This window comes from Sinohyriopsis cumingii, chromosome 8, assembly GCF_028554795.1.
Source record: "Sinohyriopsis cumingii isolate HCF-2022 chromosome 8, ASM2855479v2, whole genome shotgun sequence".
In the NCBI taxonomy this organism is placed as follows: Eukaryota; Metazoa; Mollusca; class Bivalvia; order Unionida; family Unionidae; genus Sinohyriopsis; species Sinohyriopsis cumingii.
The window spans coordinates 25,763,628-25,786,190 of record NC_142968.1 but is presented as its reverse complement, the minus strand read 5'-3'; the positions used below and the strand labels follow the sequence as shown (position 1 = coordinate 25,786,190).

The 22,563-nt window shown below is 36.7% G+C and overlaps 1 protein-coding gene across 4 annotated transcripts in view; it reads left to right on the top strand.

The window, feature by feature from the left end:
• LOC149793168 (protein capicua homolog) overlaps positions 1-22,563 on the top strand; it is a 181,734-nt gene that overhangs the window by 43,848 nt on the left and 115,323 nt on the right. For all 4 annotated transcript variants that reach the window (XM_089967095.1, XM_089967097.1, XM_089967096.1 and 1 more), the window contains exons 4-6: positions 532-738; positions 14,686-14,865; positions 17,146-19,335. In XM_089967095.1, coding sequence (XP_089823221.1) covers positions 532-738; positions 14,686-14,865; positions 17,146-19,335 — 2,577 coding nt within the window. The remainder of the gene's footprint in view (positions 1-531; positions 739-14,685; positions 14,866-17,145; positions 19,336-22,563) is intronic.

Genomic DNA, 22,563 nt, shown 5'->3' with positions numbered 1-22,563 from the left:
CTGTAGTTATTTCCATTTTTGTGTCTTCATTTCTTTCCGGTTTGGTGTCTATAGTCCTTTTCATTTTGGTGTCATTCTCTTTATGACTTCAAGCTAACAGCATAGACCCTGATCAAGGCATCATACAAAGGTAGATCAGACTGGCAGCAGCTGTCTGGTTTCAAGATTTGGTTTGAAGTTTCTCAATGGTTTGATTTCCTGTGGGCATTGTTTTTTCAGGTTATGGTGAGGTAAAAAAAAAAAAAAGGGCCTTGGAGATCCTTTGGGCTTCAGGATCAGAAGTTCAAAGATTTTAGGGACACGTGTTGCATCTGTGACTACTTGTTTTAAAATTCTTTTGTAATTTAAAAGCATTTCTGTTCCTTTGTAATTAATTAATTAAACATTGATTGATGTATTTTCCTATATTACCTTTGGGTCCACATGCGAGGGTCATGTAATTGGCCAGAAATGGTCTGCATTTAAAGGTAAAACTGATGATGTCATGTAAAAAATGGCCAGCATTTGAAGCAAAGACTGATCATTTTGCAGCTGCCAAGACACGGAGACGTGGAGGCACATTAGTGGAGGAGGTTGAGACGGGAGAAGTGGGTAAGGAGAATCCTGATGAGCCAAGCACCCAAGAATCAGAGCAAACCCCTAGAGAGGACCCCACAGACAGCATGGAGGCCACTAAGGGGTCAAGTAATATGGGACCCCAGCAGCATCAGCAGCAGAACATGGCAGCAAATAGAACAGGTAGTCCGAATACATACTGTTGTTAGTGGAAAGAAATACATGCACAGAAGTACTTATGTGTAGAGATACTTGTTCATAAGCCATACCAAATGAATTGATTCCCCTGGCTCAGAATATGAACGCAGTTTTGTATTTATTACATACCTATTCTATTACACTTCCTAAATATGTTCAGCTTTACCATACAAAATGAAATTCAAAACAAATTGGGATTAATGAATATTAAATTCTGCTTGAAGATCAGAGAAAACATGTAAATATAAATGTTTCAGTCTGGGTATGTGATGGAAATATGGATTGAACATTTGTATTGAAATGCCGAATCAACAATTTAAGATTATGTGATTACCTTATATATTTGCTTAAAAGTAGAATCCAGTAGCAAATCTAATAGACATTGGTATGTTGTCACATAATGTACTGGCAGATCAGGGTCTGTTGTTTGTTCAACTTATTACTTCAAACAAACTGCACAGACACCGATCTTCTAGTGAATTATTTGATGGCAGTTCTGTGTCTCTGCAGTTTGCCGTCGGACTTTACCTAAAAGCCAGCATATACAGTAAGTACTAAATATATTTGTTACACTCCCATTTAATCTTGTATGGTTGATGTGATATTTGATACATATATTCAGTCCACATTTCCATAGTGCATGGGTCTATTTAATCATTCTCACAAACATCTAAATATCTTTGTTCTTTGATTAAGTTTCATATGTACTCACAAAATGTAGCAAAAAGTTATTTTAAAAGTGCGAAAATGGTGATATGTAAAAAAAAAATACAAATTCAGTTGTGTTTCTTTCCAAATCTGGAAGATATTTCAGGGTTTTATTTCCTAGTCTAAGGAAAGAAAATGTTTGATATGGCACATGCATATATGGAGACCAGATAGCATTAACTTGTTCATACTCTGTAGCAAACTTGTTCCGACTATGAGCAAACACTTGTAGTTTTGTACATGTATCATCTCACATCTTTAATTAAACCTGTTTTCATCATTCAGAAGATTTGATTAAACATATTTGGTTCCCAGGGAAGGCCTGTTTTTTTAACATATATGTCAGGGTACTCAGTTTGTTCGTAGTGTTCAGATAGAAGGTGACTTCCCAGGGTCCCAAGTACCATATATACATGCTTGAAAGTTGAGTCCAACTAGAGTGCAGACCCAGATTTTCTGTCTCATAATGTGCCAACAGATCTGGGTCTTTGAAGTTTGTTAGGATTAATCAGTAGAACAATCAACATGGACCATGTTCATCTGGTGCATTATGTGACAGCCAGTCAGGGTCTGTATTGTTTGCAGTTGGATTTGCAAGCGAGCTTATATGTTTTACTGGAACAGCTCTTTTTGAACAAGGGCATTAATAGATAATGCCTTTAGCCACACATTGAAAATTGTAGGAATATTATTAGTGCAAAGATAATAGGGGCCCCAAGTGAATGAGTGGTCTAAGGAGGTTACCTTTACAGATCAACAGCATCTCTCCTCCATCTTTGTGGATATTTACCTCAGTGTACTATCCATCATGTATAACTTATGATGTGCTGATAAATGGCATTAAATCCAAAACAAGAAGAACAGCAACAACAAAGATAACATTGCATATGAGATAACTTTCAGTTGACAAAAATTGGAGAAAAATATTCTGTATATAGAATGGTCAGTGAACTAGATGCATGCTAATCATATCTTTCATTATAGTGTTTGCACACCCGCTGCCCCCCCCCCCCCCAAAAAAAAGCATCTAGGATATAAAAAAATGCACAAAACAGTCATTTCATTCATTGTTTATAATTTCTAATCTGATGGTCATTCCCTAACACTGTTGAATTATTGGCATATCAGCTCCCACAAACTGCTTGCTGTCCTTTCCTGGTTCCTAGAATAATCTATTTCAGTAAAAGCTGTCTGTATCCAATATTCATACTGTCTAGTTTTAATATTTCTAAAGCAGATTTAACAGATGAATAATAGGAACTATTTTATTTATGTTTTCAGAGTGATGTAAATCCAAAATTTATGGAGTTTTTGAGACTTTCAAAGACAGTGAACAACATCACATCTGTTGCTTGAAAGCAGATTGGTCATTGTAAATATGGCAAACATGTTGCTAATGAAACAATGATTTGAAATGCCAACAAGCTGACAGTGCTTGGCACCCTCTGGCAACAATTAGGTTAAAACTTATAAATCAGCTAATGAAATGACTAAGTCTTGTGCATTTTTTATATCCTTGATGCCTTCCGTTTTTAAATCAGTAGGGGGTATAAACAAATGGGATGATGTGAGAATACTATAGTTATCCACACGAGTTTTTGAATGTATGATATATGCTTGCCAAATAATAATGTGAATAACTAACCAATAAAAAAAAATATTTTATAACTGAGCTATTGAGCTCAAAGTACTGAAAAATATAATAACTAATATCTGAGCACAAAATAGCACATAAAATGTAAAAACATTCAGAAAGTTAAAACAATGTATAGGTGTATGTCACAGCTGCCAAAAATGGATTAAACTTCAGCCTGTAGAGAAATTAACATGCATATTATTTGTCTTGCCAGCATTAGCAGATATCAAATCCTTGTCGGAATTACACTAATTACTCTGTTCCTGCAATAAATATGGCTGCTGTTACCTAAAGTACATAAACAATTTTACAACTTTGTCTCAACAAACTGCTTAACAGAATTTGACCAACTTTGATGTGAAGCATCTTGGCATATGGGCCTTTTAATATTGAACTGGCATATGGGCCTTTTAATATTGGAATGGCATATGGGCCTTTTAATATTGGACTAGCATATGGGCCTTTTAATATTGGACTGGCATTTTAACCTTTTAATATTGGACTGGCATATGCACCATTTAATATTGGATGGTCATATGGGCCTTTTAATATTGGACTGGCATTTGAGCCTTTTAATATTGGACTGGCATATGCACCATTTAATATTGGATGGTCATATGGGCCTTTTAATATTGGACTGGTATTTGGGCCTTTTAATATTGGACTGGCATTTGAGCCTTTTAATATTGGACTGGCATATGCACCATTTAATATTGGATGGGCAGATGGGCCTTTTAATATTGGATGGGCATATGGGCCTTTTAATATTGGACTGGCATTTAGGCCTTTTAATATTGGACTGGCATATGCACCATTTAATATTGGATGGGCAGATGGGCCTTTTAATATTGGACTAGCATATGGGCCTTTTAATACTGGACTGGCATTTTAACCTTTTAATATTGGACTGGCATATGCACCATTTAATATTGGATGGTCATATGGGCCTTTTAATATTGGACTGGCATTTGAGCCTTTTAATATTGGACTGGCATATGCACCATTTAATATTGGACGGGCAGATGGGCCTTTTAATATTGGATGGGCATATGGGCCTTTTAATATTGGACTGGCATTTAGGCCTTTTAATATTGGACTGGCATATGCACCATTTAATATTGGATGGGCAGATGGGCCTTTTGTTATTGGACTGGCATATGGGCCTTTTAATATTGGATGGGCATATGGGTCTTTTAATATTGGACTGGCATTTGGGCCTTTTAATATTGGACTGGCATTTGGGCCTTGCAGTATTGGACTGGCATATGGGCCTTTTCATATTAGCCCAGTGATGTTGATATATCCATCAGATATAAAAGATATGAAAACAAGAAAACCCTGAACAGATTATTTTCATAACATACTGTGGTTTTATTTGTTTTGTGGGTGTCAATTTTTGTGGTTTTTATAACTTAAAAAAAGAAACTAAAAAGAGTTTGTGAGTATTTAAATTCATCTATACATTTTTGTCAGACTTTGCTTATTTATAAATCTTAAATTTTGTGGCATAACCTTTTCAGATACCAAATGAAACTGATACAAAAGAACAAACTACAAAGGGTGGTAGCTATAATGGTGATAACAGTACTAGTGACAGAATAAGCACAAATCAAAACCTGCCAAGATAATAATAATAAAAATAATAATAATAATAATAATAATAATAATAATAATAATACAGCTCTCCCCGGTTATAATGCAGTAGTCACGGTCCATAACTGCCAACTGCATTATGTACCAAACAGCAGTATAGCAAAAATGATCAAAAATGTTGAGTATTTATGTGTGTTTGGGTGAGGGGATAAGCAAAACACCAGTCAAATGTATAGTAATACTTTTAGTTGATGTAAATTACGTGGTTTTTTTTTCACTGCATGGTATTTATACATTTAAATATGTTCGATAATAATTTGAAAAGTAGTCACATACCAAGGCATACATTGCTTTCTTTCAACCCATATTGTCGTACGTATGATAGATCTGATCACAAGCAAAAATGATCAAAAATGTTGAGTATATATGTGTGTTTGGGTGAGGGGATAAGCAAAACACCAGTCAAATGTATAGTAATACTTTTAGTTGATGTAAATTATGTGTTTTTTATTTTCACTGCATGGTATTTATACATTTAAATATGTTCGATAATAATTTGAAAAGTAATCACATATACCAAGGCGTACATTGCTTTCTTTCAACCCATATTGTCGTACATATGATAGATCAGATCACAAATAACATTACAATGATATAAACACCTCATTTTAGTAAATATACTTGCCAGTTATAATTTCTATCTACAGCTGCATCAAGTTTAAAGTGATCAAAAATGTAATCACTTGCAAAAAACGATTAACGTTAGGTTGCTCTGGAGACCAATGCAGCCTGATGTTACAAACTTTGTTGTATTTTTTTTTTAGGGGCTCAACCACTTCTGCACCCATTTTGCAATGAAATAAATGAACATCTATTTGTAATATATGCACTTAGTAATGTTAAGTCATGTTTTAGTCAATAAAATATCTCTTCGTTAGTTCAGAATGTCAGTTACATATGATGACTAGCGACTGAGTGATGTCACATTATGTGCAGCATGCTTTTAGCAATTGCAGAACATGGAATTAAAGAAAAAAATGACAAACTTAAATACACATATGTAATCCATTTAAAATCAAATAATGTATGTATCCATTTAAAATCAAATAATGTATGAAATAAACACATTTGTTCACAAAAAGTACGAATCCAAATATAATAAACATTATTCAGTTTCATGATGTGTATTTCATACTACAAGTATTTTATAATTTTAGGTTGTATGAATCTGGATTGTTGTTTTTTTCTTCTTTTTTTTAATTTTTAGCAAAGTCTGTTATATCTCAGCTGCATGTTCCTACTTCCTCTTGATCAGGATCTAAACCTTCTCTTTTGTCACCTAGGGGATGTCAGCAACAGTCTTGCATTCAACAATAGGACAGTCCTCATCAGTTTTGATTGAGTGCTGAACATCATCAATGAGTTAAAATGTTCCTGTAGCACAGCTTTAGCCTCTTGAACATCATTTCTCCATGAATCCCTTAAAATCACAATCCTATTTACAGAATAAGCTTCCCTTTTCCTGGATGACTCCTTTGCGAGATTAAATGACCTCCTAAATACTGATAATATTTAACTCACTCTTAAATCTGATCTCACCAGAATGTGCCACTTGATTGTTTGAATAGACCTTATTTGTACTGTAGTCACATTATGCAAATGAACATTTATTTCTTCTGCGCTGCACTGCAACAGAGTGCAGAAAGCAGTGGCAAGTTCAAAAGATGTGCTGCTGCTAATCCTTTCTATGATCTGTTGCTGTCCAGGTGTCGGTAAACAGTGCTAGACTGTAAGCTGGTCTTCTGTATAATCAGTGAGCTATGATTACAGAAATCAAGTCAATGATCTGCTGAGGTGGCTTTATTGCTAAAGGCAGCTTAGATGTGTGTTCTTTAGCCAGTAGTTGGTATGGGTAATTTCAGTTGCCAGTACAGTAATACCTGGAACATTCACGAGGTTAGGTTCCAGAACCAGTCAGGAGGAATCGCGAATGTTTGGTACGAGTCACTAAAAATGCTAATAAATGCTTATTTCTAGGGTTTAAACCCTAAATATGACCCAATTCTTGCTCCCAGAGCACTTTAATTTCATTTAAAAGTTAGCTTAATACATTACCCTTAAAAACAGAAATAAATGGTTGACGTAAAAAATAGAGTACAGTATCACCTAATGGGTATTTGCCACACTAGTGCATTTACAGTACGGTACATGTATACTAATATTACCCCTATACTAGTTCATTGTCTGCCGTTTTCTTTTGCACTCACAGTAAGGTAAAACCAAGTAACGAATGGGACTGTAAACTTAATGACTGACATTTTCTTTGTCATTGTCAGGAAGGTAAACTAGGTAAACTTCATATGTCACAGAAGTCATATAACGAAGATACAGTTCAATAAAATAAAGAAAACATAGACGTAGAGGGTACCAATGAAAATTTCGCGAATCCAGAAACGCGAATGCACGAGGTATTACTGTAGTTGATATGGGTAGTTTCAGTAGCCTGTTAGGATATCTTACCTAGCCTGAAGCCAGTTCACTGTAAAAACAGTTTGGTAATGTCCATTAGGTGCAGTAGTTTTTTACGTAAATGTTTCAGCTGATGTATGTGTCTGGAATCTCACTATAGTGAAGTGTGTTATAATGGGGCGAGAGCTATAATAACCTTGTACAAAATTACTTTTAATTTTCAACAAGCAGCACTGTCTATTGTCAGCTTTTTTTGGCTTGTTTGCCCAGAAACGACAGTTATAAGAGGCTGAGCTGGGGCCTTGAGTGACCAAGTGCTCTAAAGCGCTCACCATTCTGGATCACTGCCATCTCACCTCTGTCTGCATGGGTTCGAGTCTTTGGCTTGGCTAACATGGGTATTTGAGAAAGTTTGCCAGTAGCTTCTCGTGGGTCGGTAGTTCTTCCTGGGGTTTTCCAGCATTCTTCCTCCACCAGATATACTGGCTGTCATTTATAGACTATCTTGTGCTGAAAAATGGCATTAAACTCTACAACAACAACAACAGGCTGAGCTGAGGCTAAGTACATTTCTCAAAGGGATTGAAACAGTCCATCAGCACTGAAATTTGAACTCCTGACCCACCATCTTTGAGATGGACCTTTTATTTACTTAAGTGCTCAATGCCAGTCAATTTCTTACACATTGTTTTCATGTAATAAAACACTGAAATTCAAACTGCTAACTTTGTGACATTTATCAGTTGTTTTCATGTGCATATCAAGATATAAGAACAACCATCTTAGCTTTGATGGATTGATCTAACCATAAAGAATCAAAACATTTTGAGTCTAAATCTGTGGCTAAACCTATGTTACAAATCTGTGGCTAAATCTATGTTACAAATAAGGCATAGGAACATCCACTGTTTCACATATTAAGAAAATGGAATTCTTCAGAAATGAATTTGAAAACATCAATGATGCAAAGAAATGTCATGTCAGCAATACCTACAAATTTCACAAACTAAATGATCTTGTGTGGCAATAGTTTAGCAAAGGTAGGACCAACTTTACTCCAGTATCAGACCACATAAACAAAGAAAAGTCTTTGATGAAAGCTTAACTATATTTGTCAGTTTTTTAAAAGCTTTTCAACCAACATGCACAAAAGATCTAAAGAAAGCTAACGTGAGCTAAGCTTGCATTCTCATGCTAAGGTCTTCATCAGCAGACTGATTTAATCTGTTATCATTGCTCAGGGTGGCCGAGTGGTCTAAAGCGCTCTCCGTTACGGATCACTGCCATCTCACCTCTGTCTGCATTGGTAAGGGTCTTGGATTCGGCCAATGTGGGTATGTGAGAAAGCTTGCCAGTAGCTTCTCGAGGGTCGGTGGTTCTTTCCGGGGTTTTCCCGGGTTCTTCCTCCACCATTAATACTGGCCGCCATGTATAGCCTATCGTGTGCTGAAAAATGGCGTTAAACCCTACAACAGCAACAACAACATTGATCAGTAGAATGGTGAGTGATGTTAACAGATTGTCCCAGATATGCAACAGGTTGTAACTGCCCCCATAAAAATCCTAGATTGAGAACAAGCCAGGTTTGAGTGGGGGATAAAGAATCGATCTACATCCATGCGCACAAACTGATGCTGAACAGGGACAGGGATGTTACAACCTGCCGCATATCTGGGACAATCTGTTAACATAGCTCACCATTCCACTGAGTGATGTTGTGTTGTTGTCCTTAGCATGAGAGTGAAAGCTTGAGGTTAACTTTCTCTATATTGTTTGTGTATGTTGGTTGAAAAGTTTAAAACAAAAATTGTCAAATATGAAAGAAAAGGCTTATTGTTGCTCTGTCCTTAATGAGCTTCTTATTGGTGTGTCCTTAATGAGCTTCTTCTTAATCTATCATTAATGAGCTTCTTATTGGTCTGTTCTTAATGAGCTTCATACTGGTCTTTCCTTAATCAGCTTATTAATCTGTCATTAATGAGCTTCTTATTGGTCTGTCCTTAATGAGCATCTTATTGGTGTGTCCTTAATGAGCTTATTAATCTGTCATTAATGAGCTTCTTATTGGTCTGTCCTTAATGAGCTTATTATTGGTCTGACCTTAATGAGATTCTTATTTGTCTGTCCTTAACGAGCTTCTTGTTGGTGTGTCCTTAATGAGCTTCTTGTTGGTGTGTCCTTAGTTAGCCTCTTATTAATCTGTCATTAATGAGCTTCTTATTGGTCTGTCCTTAATGAGCTTATTGGTCTGTCCTTAATGAGCTTCTTATTGGTCTGTCCTTAACGAGCTTCTTGTTGGTGTGTCCTTAGTTAGCTTCTTATTAACCTATCATTAATGAGCTTCTTATTGGTGTGTCCTTAATGAACATATTGGTCTGTCATTAATGAGCTTATTGGTGTGTCCTTAATGATGATATTGGTTTGTCATTAATGAGCTTCTTATTGGTGTGTCCTTAATGATCATATTGGTCTGTCATTAATGAGCTTCTTATTGGTCTGTCCTTAATGAACTTCTTATTGGTCTGTCCTTAATGAGCTTCATATTATTCTGTCCTTCATGAGCTTCTTATTAGTCTGTCCTTAATGAGCTTCTTATTGGTCTGTCCTTAAAGAACTTCTTATTGGTGTGTCCTTAAAGAGCTCCTTGTTGGTCTCTCCTTGCTGAGCTTCTTATTGGTCTGTCCTTAATGAGCTTTTTATTGGTATGTCCTTATTGAGCTTCTTATTAGTCTGTCTTTAATGAGTTTCTTATTGGTCTGTCCTTAATGAGCTTTTTATTGGTCTGTCCTTACTGAGCTTTTTATTGGTATGTCCTTAATGAGCTTCTTATTAGTCTGTCTTTAATGAGCTTCTTATTGCTCTGTCCTTACTGAGCATTTTATTGGTATGTCCTTAATGAGCTTATTGGTCGGTCTTTAATGAGCTTCTTATTGGTCTGTCCTTAATGAGCTTCTTATTGGTCTGTCTTTAATGAGCTTCTTATTGGTCTATCCTTAATGAGCTTTTTATTGGTATGCCCTTAATGAGCTTCTTATTAATCTGTCATTAATGAGCTTCTCATTGGTCTGTCCTTAATGAGCTTCTTATTGGTCTGTCCTTAATGAGCTTCTTATTGGTCTGTCCTTAATGAGCTTCTTATTGGTCTGTCCTTAATGAGCTTCTTATTAATCTATCATTAATGAGCTTCTTATTGGTGTGTCCTTAATGAGCTTCTTATTGGTCTGTCCTTAATGAGTTTCTTATTAGTCATTCCTTAATGAGCTTCTTATTTGTCTGTCCTTAATGAGCTTCTTATTGGTGTGTCCTTAGTTAGCTTCTTATTAATCTGTCATTAATGAGCTTCTTATTGGTGTGTCCTTAATGAGCTTCTTATTAATCTTCATTAATGAGCTTCTTATTGGCCTGTCCTTAATGAGCTTCTTATTTGTCTGTCCTTAATGAGCTTCTTATTTGTCTGTCCTTAATGAGCTTCTTATTAATCTATCATTAATGAGCTTCTTATTGGTGTGTCCTTAATGAGCTTCTTATTGGTCTGTCCTTAATGAGTTTCTTATTAGTCATTCCTTAATGAGCTTCTTATTTGTCTGTCCTTAATGAGCTTCTTATTGGTGTGTCCTTAGTTAGCTTCTTATTAATCTATCATTAATGAGCTTCTTAGTGGTCTGTCCTTAATGAGCTTCTTATTGGTCTGTCCTTAATGAGCTTCTTAGTGGTCTGTCCTTAATGAGCTTCTTATTGGTTTGTCCTTAGTTAGCTTCTTATTAATCTATCATTAATGAGCTTCTTAGTGGTCTGTCCTTAATGAGCTTCTTATTGGTCTGTCCTTAATGAGCTTCTTAGTGGTCTGTCCTTAATGAGCTTCTTATTGGTTTGTCCTTAGTTAGCTTCTTATTAATCTATCATTAATGAGCTTCTTATTGGTCTGTCCTTAATGAGTTTCTTATTAGTCATTCCTTAATGAGCTTCTTATTTGTCTGTCCTTAATGAGCTTCTTATTGGTGTGTCCTTAGTTAGCTTCTTATTAATCTGTCATTAATGAGCTTCTTATTGGTGTGTCCTTAATGAGCTTCTTATTAATCTTCATTAATGAGCTTCTTATTGGCCTGTCCTTAATGAGCTTCTTATTTGTCTGTCCTTAATGAGCTTCTTATTTGTCTGTCCTTAATGAGCTTCTTATTAATCTATCATTAATGAGCTTCTTATTGGTGTGTCCTTAATGAGCTTCTTATTGGTCTGTCCTTAATGAGTTTCTTATTAGTCATTCCTTAATGAGCTTCTTATTTGTCTGTCCTTAATGAGCTTCTTATTGGTGTGTCCTTAGTTAGCTTCTTATTAATCTATCATTAATGAGCTTCTTAGTGGTCTGTCCTTAATGAGCTTCTTATTGGTCTGTCCTTAATGAGCTTCTTAGTGGTCTGTCCTTAATGAGCTTCTTATTGGTTTGTCCTTAGTTAGCTTCTTATTAATCTATCATTAATGAGCTTCTTATTGGTGTGTCCTTAATGAACATATTGGTCTGTCATTAATGAGCTTATTGGTGTGTCCTTAATGATCATGTTAGTATGTCATTAATGAGCTTCTTATTGGTGTGTCCCCAATGAGTGTCTTTTTGGTCTGTCACTAATGAGCTTCCTATTGGTGTATCCTTAATGAGCTTCTTGTTGGTCTGTCCTTAATGAGCTTCTTATTGGTGTGTCCTTAATGAACTTCTTATTGGTCTCTCCTTGATGAACTTTTTATTGGTCTGACCTTAATGAGCTTCTTATTGGTCTGTCCCTAATGAGCTTCTTATTGGTATGTCCTTAATGAGCTTCCTATTGGTCTGTCCATATTGGTGTGTCCATAATGAACTTCTTATTGGTGTGTCATTCATGAGCTTCTTATTGGTCTCTCCGTAATGAGCTTCTTATTGGTATGTCCTTAATGAGCTTTTTATTGGTCTGTCCTTATTGGTGTGTCCATAATGAACTTCCTATTGGTGTGTCATTCATGAGCTTCTTATTGGTCTGTCCATAATGAGCTTCTTATTGGTGTGTCGTTAATGAGCTTCTTATTGGCATGTTGTTCATGAGCATTTTTTTGCTGTGTCATTAGACTATTAGATTCTTTTTGGTCTGTCCTTAATGAGCTTATTGGTTTGTCTTTGAACGAGCTTCTTTTTTTGTCGGTCCGTTTGGAGCTTCTTGTAAGTCCATCTTCTGTTAGCTTCCTATTGGTCTTTTCTGGAGCTCTGAGTTTCCAACTTGTTTCAACTGGCCTCTAGCTCAATGGTCTTTCCTTCAAAGACCTCAATGACTTTTGTATCTGTTTTTCTGTGTCCCATTTAATAAACTGCTCCAGACTGCCTGTGGTATCTTTTAATGCTTCCTGTTTTGATATATCAGAAACTTTTATTACATTCTCCTTTTGCTCTCTGGAGATTTAGACTCCCTTGGCCGTATCTAAAGCACTGGCCTAACTAATCACTGTCATCTCACTTATGCTGGTGTGGGTGACAAATTATGAATATTAGTGTCCTGTACAGCAGAGTTTTTTTTTTAAATTAATGAACATTTTGTCATTGCATACCCTCAAAGTACTCCCTATGCACCTCTTCATACTGACTGTATGACCTCTGATGTCAATGCCATGTAGGTTGCAAGATTAGTGTAGTCACGGGACTAGGAATGCAAATGGCCATATCCAGGTCAAATTTCAGCAGTGATGAACTTTTGTTTCATCTCTCAGCGGATTAAAGACAACAAATGCTATGATCGCAATTTCTGAGAAAATAAAATATAATCCTATCGATTTCATGCAGATATATATTGATGAAAGGTTGTTCAAGTTTGCTTGGCCAGCTTGTAAGTGGCTACCCCATGCCGACACCAAATGGTGTCGGCGTATTCCAACTTTTCGATAGGGAATGGACTCTGACCCTACACCCCGACATAAATGTCCAAATATAAAAAAAGGGGTGACAAGGGTCAGAGGAAACTCAGACTAATTATCAGATACAAACCTCTACATGCTTTCTAAGTCAGATTATCAGGTATGTACCTTTACATACTTTCAAGTCAGATTATCAGGGCCCTGGGTTGCTGAGTGGTCTAAGGCCCTGGGTGGCCAAGTGGTCTAAGGTACTCACCTTTACAGATCACTGACATATTACCTTTGTCTGCATAGGTTCAGGTTTGGCCAATGTGGGTATGTGAGAAAGCTTGCCAGTAGCTTCCCATGGGTCAGTGGTTCTTACTCGGTTTTTCCCAGGTTCTCCCACCACCAGTCATACTAGCTGCCATGTATAGACCATCTTGCACTGAGAAATGGTGTTAAACCCGAAACACAATACTTGTCAACTCATTATGACAATTGTAGCTAACTTACTGCTTGAAACTAATGCTAGTGGTCAGTTAACTATCACACTGTGTATAGAGCACAAAATATGCAGTCAGTGTAGTGATAAAAATAACAAATTTGAATGGTTTGTCATTGAAATTGAATACTCTTGCTACATGCTGATATCAGATTTGCATATATCACATTTAATATGCCCTTACTTGCATATGACCATCACAACTGAACATTTTTATGATAAACGAATGACATTGTATCTTTCCAGGTGATAGCTATGACTGGAGTTTTAACGTAGCTTTAACAATTTTTCAGTCATATCGCTACAATGTCTGCAATGTGGCAGTTTATAGTGATGTCTAGCACTGGGACATCATGCTGCAGACATGTAGCATGATGTCCCAACCCAGTCACATTATCCTGACACCAGGCTGACCAGTCCTAACACTAACCTCTTCATGCTGAGCGCCAAGTGAGGTAGCTGTTAGTACCATTTTTTCTAAGTCTTTGGTATGACTCAGCCAGGGATCGAACCCACGACCTCCCGCATCCTAGGCAGACGCACTCACCACTAGGCCACCGGAGCGGTGTTGTGACTGGAAGCCTTGTTAAAACGTGCAACATATCAGAGCTCATTTCACAGGCAAGACAGGATATTAGTTGAGTGATGACTTTGAACGAAGTCTATCACATGGATTAAACAAGGTCTGTCTTGTGTGAGCCTTTGGCAAGCTGGTGATTTAAATTATTCAATAAGTTTAATGCGTTTAATTTGATATGAACACAAATGTAAGATTCTGTTTATCACATGACAGAAATACAGACTTGATTCAATATAACCATATTATAGTGTTAATTGATTGATTTAGTAGTACTTTTGAATGCCTTGGATATTATGCCTTTGCATTATATGACATAAAGATGTCATTTGTCATAATATTAGGTGTTATTATATATTATTTTGTTTTTTAAGCACAGTAGAGCCTGTCTTGAAAGACCCCCCTCTTCTGCCCAAAAATAATGGTCTCTCAAGAAAGGTGGTCTCTCAAAATGGGTCATAACACTATATAATCAATAAATTTGTGCATGGAGATAGCGGTCTCTCAAAACAGGTGGTGTCTCATAGCAGTAGTCTCTCAAGACAGGTAATACTGTGCTCTTTTGAAATCACTACTTTATTTTTTCAACTGCAGGTAATATGGCAAGGCTAACAAAGAAGCTGTCGCCAGACAAAGAGGCCAGCGACACAGCTACATCTAGCCGATCATCCTCTAGCATTAGTACAGTGCCTTCAACACCTGCCACACCCACTCCACCTGGCAGCATACAACAACGAAACCCAGCAGAAAGTGCTGAAACTGCAGCAGAGACAGGTAAAATAATATCTGAACTTCTGAATACAATTTGTCAGATGTCACCTTCTTTTTGTCTTGCTTTACACAGAAGTTTTTTGGACAGAAATGTGATTTAAGTTATGGCATGTTTTACAGTGAGACAAGAATCCACAAAACTTAGCCAGGACATAAACTTTGTAAAGGAAGCTGTTCGGGGAAAGCCTCAGTCCCATACAGCTGTCAAGCTTAAACTTGTAAACTTTTTACCCATTGCCTCAGTCCCATACACTTGTCAAGCTTAAATTTGTAAACTGTTTACCCTGATTTCTCAGTTCCATATATGCTGTCATGCTTAAATTTGTACACTTTTTACCTTGTTGCCTCAGTATCAATGTGGGCTGTCAAGCTTAAACTTGTATAATTTACCCTGATGCTTCAGTCCCATACTGGCTGTCCTTAAACTTGTATACTTTTTATCCCAATGCTCCAGTCCCATACAGGCTGTCAAGCTTAAACTTGTATAACTTACTCTGATACTTCAGTCCCATACACGCTGTCAAGCTTGAACTTGTAGACCTTTTACCCTGATCAATATCAAGCTTAAACTTGTATAACTTACCCTGATGCTTCAGTCCCATTTAGGCTGTCAAGCTTACATTTGCATACTTTTTACCCTGATGTCTCAGTACACCACTTCCTTGATAAATTACGCCCTGATAACTCATGAACCCGCTTATAATGTGGGTTCAGGCGTGGATCCCGTTTTTTAAACCAGAAAATGCTCCAAAAAATTTATCCCTATTTGTTGAATAAAAGCATGATCAAAAAAATTGGTAACGGAAACTTTGATGTATCGCTCGTTTTGTTGTCAAAAATGGTAGATAGGACCTGAAAATTTTAATCAGCACATTGAAATATCAAATTTAAAAATAGGTCATACAATTTTCTACATTTTCTTTCCAAATGACATTCCTAGTACACTGCAATTAATGATATGTACGGAAATTTTGATCGATGAAAATGTCACTCAGGCCGAGTGGAGGCAGTACTTTAATACATAAATACAAATTAAATAATTTTTTTTATCAATTGAAATTTGTGTTCTAGTTCTATCTTTTAGTTCCTTTTAAGTGTAATCATCATAAATGCAGTGTGTCCTCTTGTAATTAAAAGTAAAATGCGTCAATCTACTGTAACAGCTATGTCCGCGAGCATTTCTCTGATAACCTAATTAAGTGCCAAGCGTGTTTTGATAACTGACTTCCGGAAGTATTTGTTGTATTGTTGCACTGGAGTAAAAGAAAAGTTAAAAGGCACAAAATTCCTACAAACTTAAAATCTAGCGGTCACGGTCATACGTTTGGTGAACTCACTTCATATGATCAATCGAACACTTAAAAATGTTATTGTGTATGTAACATAAACTACCTTAAATTAACCTACTCTTTCATAACTGTTATCAAAGATAACAAGGCAGCCAAGTGAAACAAATACTTCGTAAAATAAAGAGATAAGTACCATTGTGGGCAAGCGAGTTTAAGAGATAACTTGAACTGGCACTTAGAGATATCCTCAAGGATGATAAGAAGTTTCATTATTAATTCCAATTAATTAATTCACGACTTCAATATTGTACTAATTGAGCAATACAAAAATTGAGTTTCACCGATGACAATTGTGTCACGAAAAAATGTTGTGTGTTTTTGAAAAAAAGGAATCTTGTTTGGTGGTGTATCAACAGTTAATCTAGTTCCCTGCTCTATGGACTCCCGATTTGGCAGGATAATATTAAACACCACTTCAGGAACCAGACTCATCAAGAAAACAAAAAAGCAGCGATGTAATAAACAGATTATTTTTACGCATACACATGATGGTTGTTGAAACCAGTTGGAACGCTCTTTCATATGTTGGACATTTTTAAAATAATGTTATTTAAACAGAATAATGAACAACTTCATTAGAAAAAATGTGTTATTAAAAATTATTATCAACATAATTGTAAAATGAGGATTCAGTCAATAAATAGCCCAGTTTCCTAATGCTGCTCCCCCCATGGTTTTCTTGATGTCATAGAGATTTTATTTCAATTTTTGGAGGTCACTTGATAACTCACACCTCGCTTATAGTGCGGTCTATGTGTTTGTACCCCATTGTGCACGAGTTATCAAGGGAGAGGTGTATTAATGTAGGCTGTCAAGGTTAAACTTGTATACCTTTTTACCCTGATGTTTCTACTATGACCTCACTTGGCTTTAAGTCATTATCCACTATGAAAAATCACATATACCAGTGATTAAAAGTTTCTTTCTTTTATAGTAAAATCTCCAACTGAAGAGAAAGTCATTGCTAAACCACCTAAGAAACGCAAGGCTGTGGATGAGCTAGACCAAGATTTGTCTGCCCCTGTATATCAAGCAAAGCGACCAATGATAAACTTACAGGATTGGATCAACCAGCGAGTCTTGGCTAGGAGAAACTCTACTTATCAGGCAGGGATTATTAAAAATATTATTCAGAATCGACGTATTGGTGTGTTGTTTGATGGCGAATATGATTTGTTTTATTACAATGATGTGTTAGACAATCATAGCACTGACCTAATAAGTGACCATTGTCCTTTGGCAATAATGATTGCAATAGGTTGTAAAGTATGTGTTAGAATTATTCCAGAGGAAAATATTTTTTACGAGGGACAAATTGTTGAGAAAAAGGTCCAGCCAATAATGTACAGAATTCAGTTGTTAAATGATTCCCATGTTGAGAGATTTGGTCCTGTTGTATGCGTATCTAGAGCAGCAGTAAGACTTTTGCAACCCCCATGGCATGAGGACTTGGAGGAAGGTATCCCTGATCATCACACACCACCTCCAGTATCCCCACAGATCTCAATACCTGCTAGTAGTTACCCATTGGGAATGCATCCATTGCAGCCTCCTGTCCAAATAGCTCATCACCCATACATGGATAGTTCATCCCCACTAACAAGAATGGAAAGATCTCCCTCTCTAGCTCAGAGTGCTAGTTTTGAGCGTGAATCCTCTGAGGATGAAATGAGGAGTGAGGAGGTCTACTTTGATTCATCAGGTTTGAGTACACCAAGATCTGGAAGTGCAACTCCAGGGTCTAGGTCAGGCCAAAGTCAGAGTGATGGAAAGAGCAAACAGCCTCCAAAGAAGCGGGAAACGGTGCGGAGCCATAGTGTTCAGTCAGGAGAAAGCAGTCGGTCAAGTACACCACGATCGCCGGTAACACAACAGAAATATAAGAAAGGTGATGTAGTGTCAACTCCAAATGGAATTAGAAAGAAGTTCAATGGCAAACAATGGAGAAGGTTGTGTTCCAAGGAAGGGTGTACAAAAGAATCTCAGCGACGAGGGTATTGCTCAAGGCATTTGTCCTTAGATAATAAGACTCCTCGAGCCGCCCCAACTTTTCCAGGAATGAGAAAGGGAGAGATGAAAGAGGGACAGATTGAGTGGGCAGACAGCTCTCGGGACAGTGAGTATGATCATGGGAACAGAAAACGTTTTGATATTGATGAAACAGAAGCAGCAAACATGTTAGTTTCTCTTGGGAATTCAAGATCTACAACTCCTGCTTTCTCCCCCGACCCTTCTCAGCCATCCTTGTCTCCTAGGCAACGGCATGCATCATCCCCACAGAGTATGCGTGGTCTTGCAACTGCATTCACTCCAATTTCCCCACATAATCCTAGTAATAGTGGATATCTTGTTTCCCCCACACGCAGCTGGAGTACAGGAACATCTAAATCTGGCAGCTCATCTTCGGAACACATATCTCCTATCACACCTAGGTTCCCGCAGAATACTGTGTCGGGTCTTGCCTTATCTGCATTCCAGTGCCCAACTATCCCAGGAGCAACGATTGTGAATGCAAAAGTGGAACCTAATAAAAGTGTTGATTCAGGAATTGATACCAATACTCCAAGGTCTGCAAAATCTGTTAGTGAAATATCACCCCAGTCATTTGCAGCTGTCAACCCAGGTTCGGTGTTTACATCAACAGTTCAGCAAAAGTTGGCTGCACATGCACTGTTATCTCAGCAGAAGGGACGGAGTTATTCCACAAATTTTGATCTTCAAACAATAAATAATAAACGACTTGTCACACAATCTTTATCAGAAGTCCAAAGTTCTAACATTCCTGCAGGACTCGTCAACAAGGATAAAGGGATTGTTTATACAACAAAGGCAGTTGTCACCCCAGGAAACGCCATAATCCCACAAGTTGGCAGTGCAGCTTTAGGATTGGCACAGCTTCTCCCAGATTCAGTTGGTACAGTGTCACAAGTTATGGACCATGTTTTGACAAAGACTTCAGAAGGTGTAACAGTCCTGAAACAGAATGTGACCTTCAGGTCCCAGCAATGCCTTGCTGATAGTGGAGTAATATCTGGAGGGCACCAGCAGCAAATGTCTGTGATCCCAGTTACTTCTCAACAAGACCTTAGGAAACCAGCTGACCCCATGGTGACCACAAATCCTGGTAAGTGGTGATCTATCTTTTCTTTACATCCAGAATGATATAATATGGATTTATTTTATCTTTTTAAAAAATATCGGGATTTATTGGATTTCTGGAGCTTTAACAATTTGGTAACTTTACATACTTTACTAATTCAGGCAGTATTCCCACTCATACATATAAAATTGTTTGGGAAGGTTTAATAATTTAAGTAGAACTGATGTCACAAAGGTGCATGTCAAGGTAGACCCAGCCTGATTACGCAAAAAATTTTTAAGTTCAGTCATTAATTTGAAGTACTGGCATCATTGCTTGCATTTCCCCTTGTTTCCTCTCATCCTTTGAAACCTTGTATGAGAAACATGTCTAAAACATATTAAACAGAGCTGATATAATTTGTGGACCTATATTGGCTTTTCACACAAAAGGCTATTTTTGTATGCTTTTCTTTGTTGTAATTTGTAATTTAAGTGATAAATAATTTTCCAGAACAAAGGCTAACTTATAAATCAATGCACGAAGGCCTACGATTAATAAAATATTTTAGTTTTAAAAAAGTTAATGTCAGATATTGTATATTATGGGTACATTTTTTTCTCTATTAGGAATACATAGAATATAGGGATTATCACTGGGCCAGTAATGTGTAATTTAACATTGTCAGGGTAAATAATTGATCTTGGATACTATATCATGTTTTTGTAGGATACATATTAACCAAATATTGCATGCAAAAGCAGAGAGCGTTTATTTCAGTTACAAGAATTTTAACTGGGCTGGCTGTTTTTAAATATGAAACAGCTTCCATTGTGTCTGATGTTCTGTATCACCTTATGATTAAATATGTATAAATCACATATGTGTCACGCAACTGCAAACTGCACAGATTAAGATGTTGCTGTCACATAATGAACTCAGCAGATTTGGGTCAATGCAGTTTTATAGGAGTAATTAGGAGAATAGTAGAACAAATAACATAGGCCTAGATCTGCCAGTGCAATATGTGACCACAGATCTGAGTTTACCGGTATATTCTTTACAGTTGGACTTATAAGTGAGTATATATGGTGAGTTAGAGATGAAGATGAGCTGACCTTAACAAGGAACAGAATTATCCTATTATTGTATTCTCTATTGGGAACTGCATCACCTGTAGTGTTGTTTGGCTGGGTATAAATCCTGAGCCAAACCGAAAGTATTATACTCCACCAGATAATGCTATTGGAGTAAAGTTTCCAAGGGGGAAGGTAGTATTAGATTTAGTATGACATTTAATATTAGCACAAGGCAGTAGTGCCTGATGGAATTCTTGTAATCAAGTATAACATCTTACAGATGCCTAATATAGATTCATGTTGTCAGCCAATTGGAATTCTAAAATGTATCGGGTGATGTGGTGACACTAGTATAAGTATTGAAAAGGGAAAATGTGTTTGATGTCTATGTGCTAAATGTGTTAGGTTTTCTTTTCTTTTGAGCATGGTTGCCATTTGAAACTTGATTAAAAGGTTCAGCATGTCTCTGCTATTTATTTGGAGGCCAAATTGATCTGCAAAACATGCACATGCATAGAGCTTCTTTTTTAGTTACAGAATAAGGTAAAAGGAGAGAGGATTCATGTAGAGGATCTTGAGTCATTAACAATATGCCAGCATATGAAAGGGCTTGTGAGAGGACTTTTCTTCTGATGGATGCAATAGCTTTTTAATACAATTTTTTAAAAGCTGATTGAATATTTGACTTTCCCAGTCATTATGACAACAAAAATAGGAATTTTAATGGAAATTTAGATAAAGCAGTGATCAAGGACAATTGTTTCCATCTCTGTTTCAAGCATGCTTTTGATATGGGGAGCTGCAGTAATTCAAGGACTATAATTGAAGAGCCACTTGTTAAATACACATCAGTCCAGTCCAAGTCACCGGCCATAGTGTGTGTTTGGGAAAGGGACTTCGTAGCCATTTCCATGGCATGATATTGCCAGTAGTGTGTTGAAAGTGCCATTAAAATAACAAACCCACCATACCTTGATCATAGAGAAGTATCCAACAATTTCAGTATTTCTGAAAACAAAAATATAAATTAGCTGGTCTGAGATCGCTAAAGATCACCATATAATCATTTACGATTCAAACTGCAAACTGCACAGATCCAGATCTGCCATCACATAATGCGCTGGCAAATCTGGGGCTGTTCAGTTTGGTTGGGGTAATCAATAGAACAACCGGCATAAACCCCAATCTGCAGGTGCATTATGATATGGCAGTTCAGGATCTTTGTTGCTGGCAGTTTGACTCAACTTATCAGCGAGTATATATGGTATCAAATAACTTCTTCATCCCAGTGTCTTTTGAATAGCACTTGCAGTGTCTTCTCTATTGTAATGCTCCTGCAAATATAAATAAAAGTGGAAGTAGTGCTTGTATGTAAGTATTACCAGCTTGATGGACCTAATGCAATGTAAGTCTCTGGAACAATTTATTGTGAGTGTCACCATCCATGTATTAGCTTCTTAATCTGTAGAATAGTACTAAGTTTCATTTTACCTTTCTGACAGTTTAAATGATGAGAAATTTCTTGTTGGAAATCCTTTCCTGAATTTGTCATGCTTGTAGGAAGAAGTAAAATAAAAATGTGCTCAAAACACTGTTCAGAAAACCTCTTGTAGTTCAGTGTTACATGTTGTACAAAGACCAGAAATGTGATAGACTCTCACCAGTTCAGAAATAATTCATGGCATTTCTTTAAAGTTTTCATTTAGGTAGCGATAGTATAAAATTAAATTAAATAATAGAATGGAATAGAATAGAAATAAAAGTAAATGGAATAAAATAAACTGATTAACAATTTTCTTCATGACACAAGATATGCAGTACAGCAGAGAGTGCCAATAGTGTCTGAAGAAGAAACATTTTGTTGTGATGTATGCTCTACACTGTCAAAGATCAGCTGCTGGTTGGTTTTTGACAGAAATTTTCAAAATATTTTTGTTTTATCATGCTGAGGAATGGGAGTCAAGTGCCTTTCCAAAGAACATGTTGAATAAAGGTGTGTGGTATTACCAGTTTACCACAATTGTTTCCAGTGGTATGTGCCATGTTACTTTTTCACTGTACTGGTACTTCGGGGGTTCCCTTCAGTAAGAAATATACGGAAATTCATGAGTAATCTTAAAGCATGTTTTCTTATTTAAAGACAAAATAATTCAATTTTTTAAAATCTGTTTACAAAACAGTTGACATTGGCACA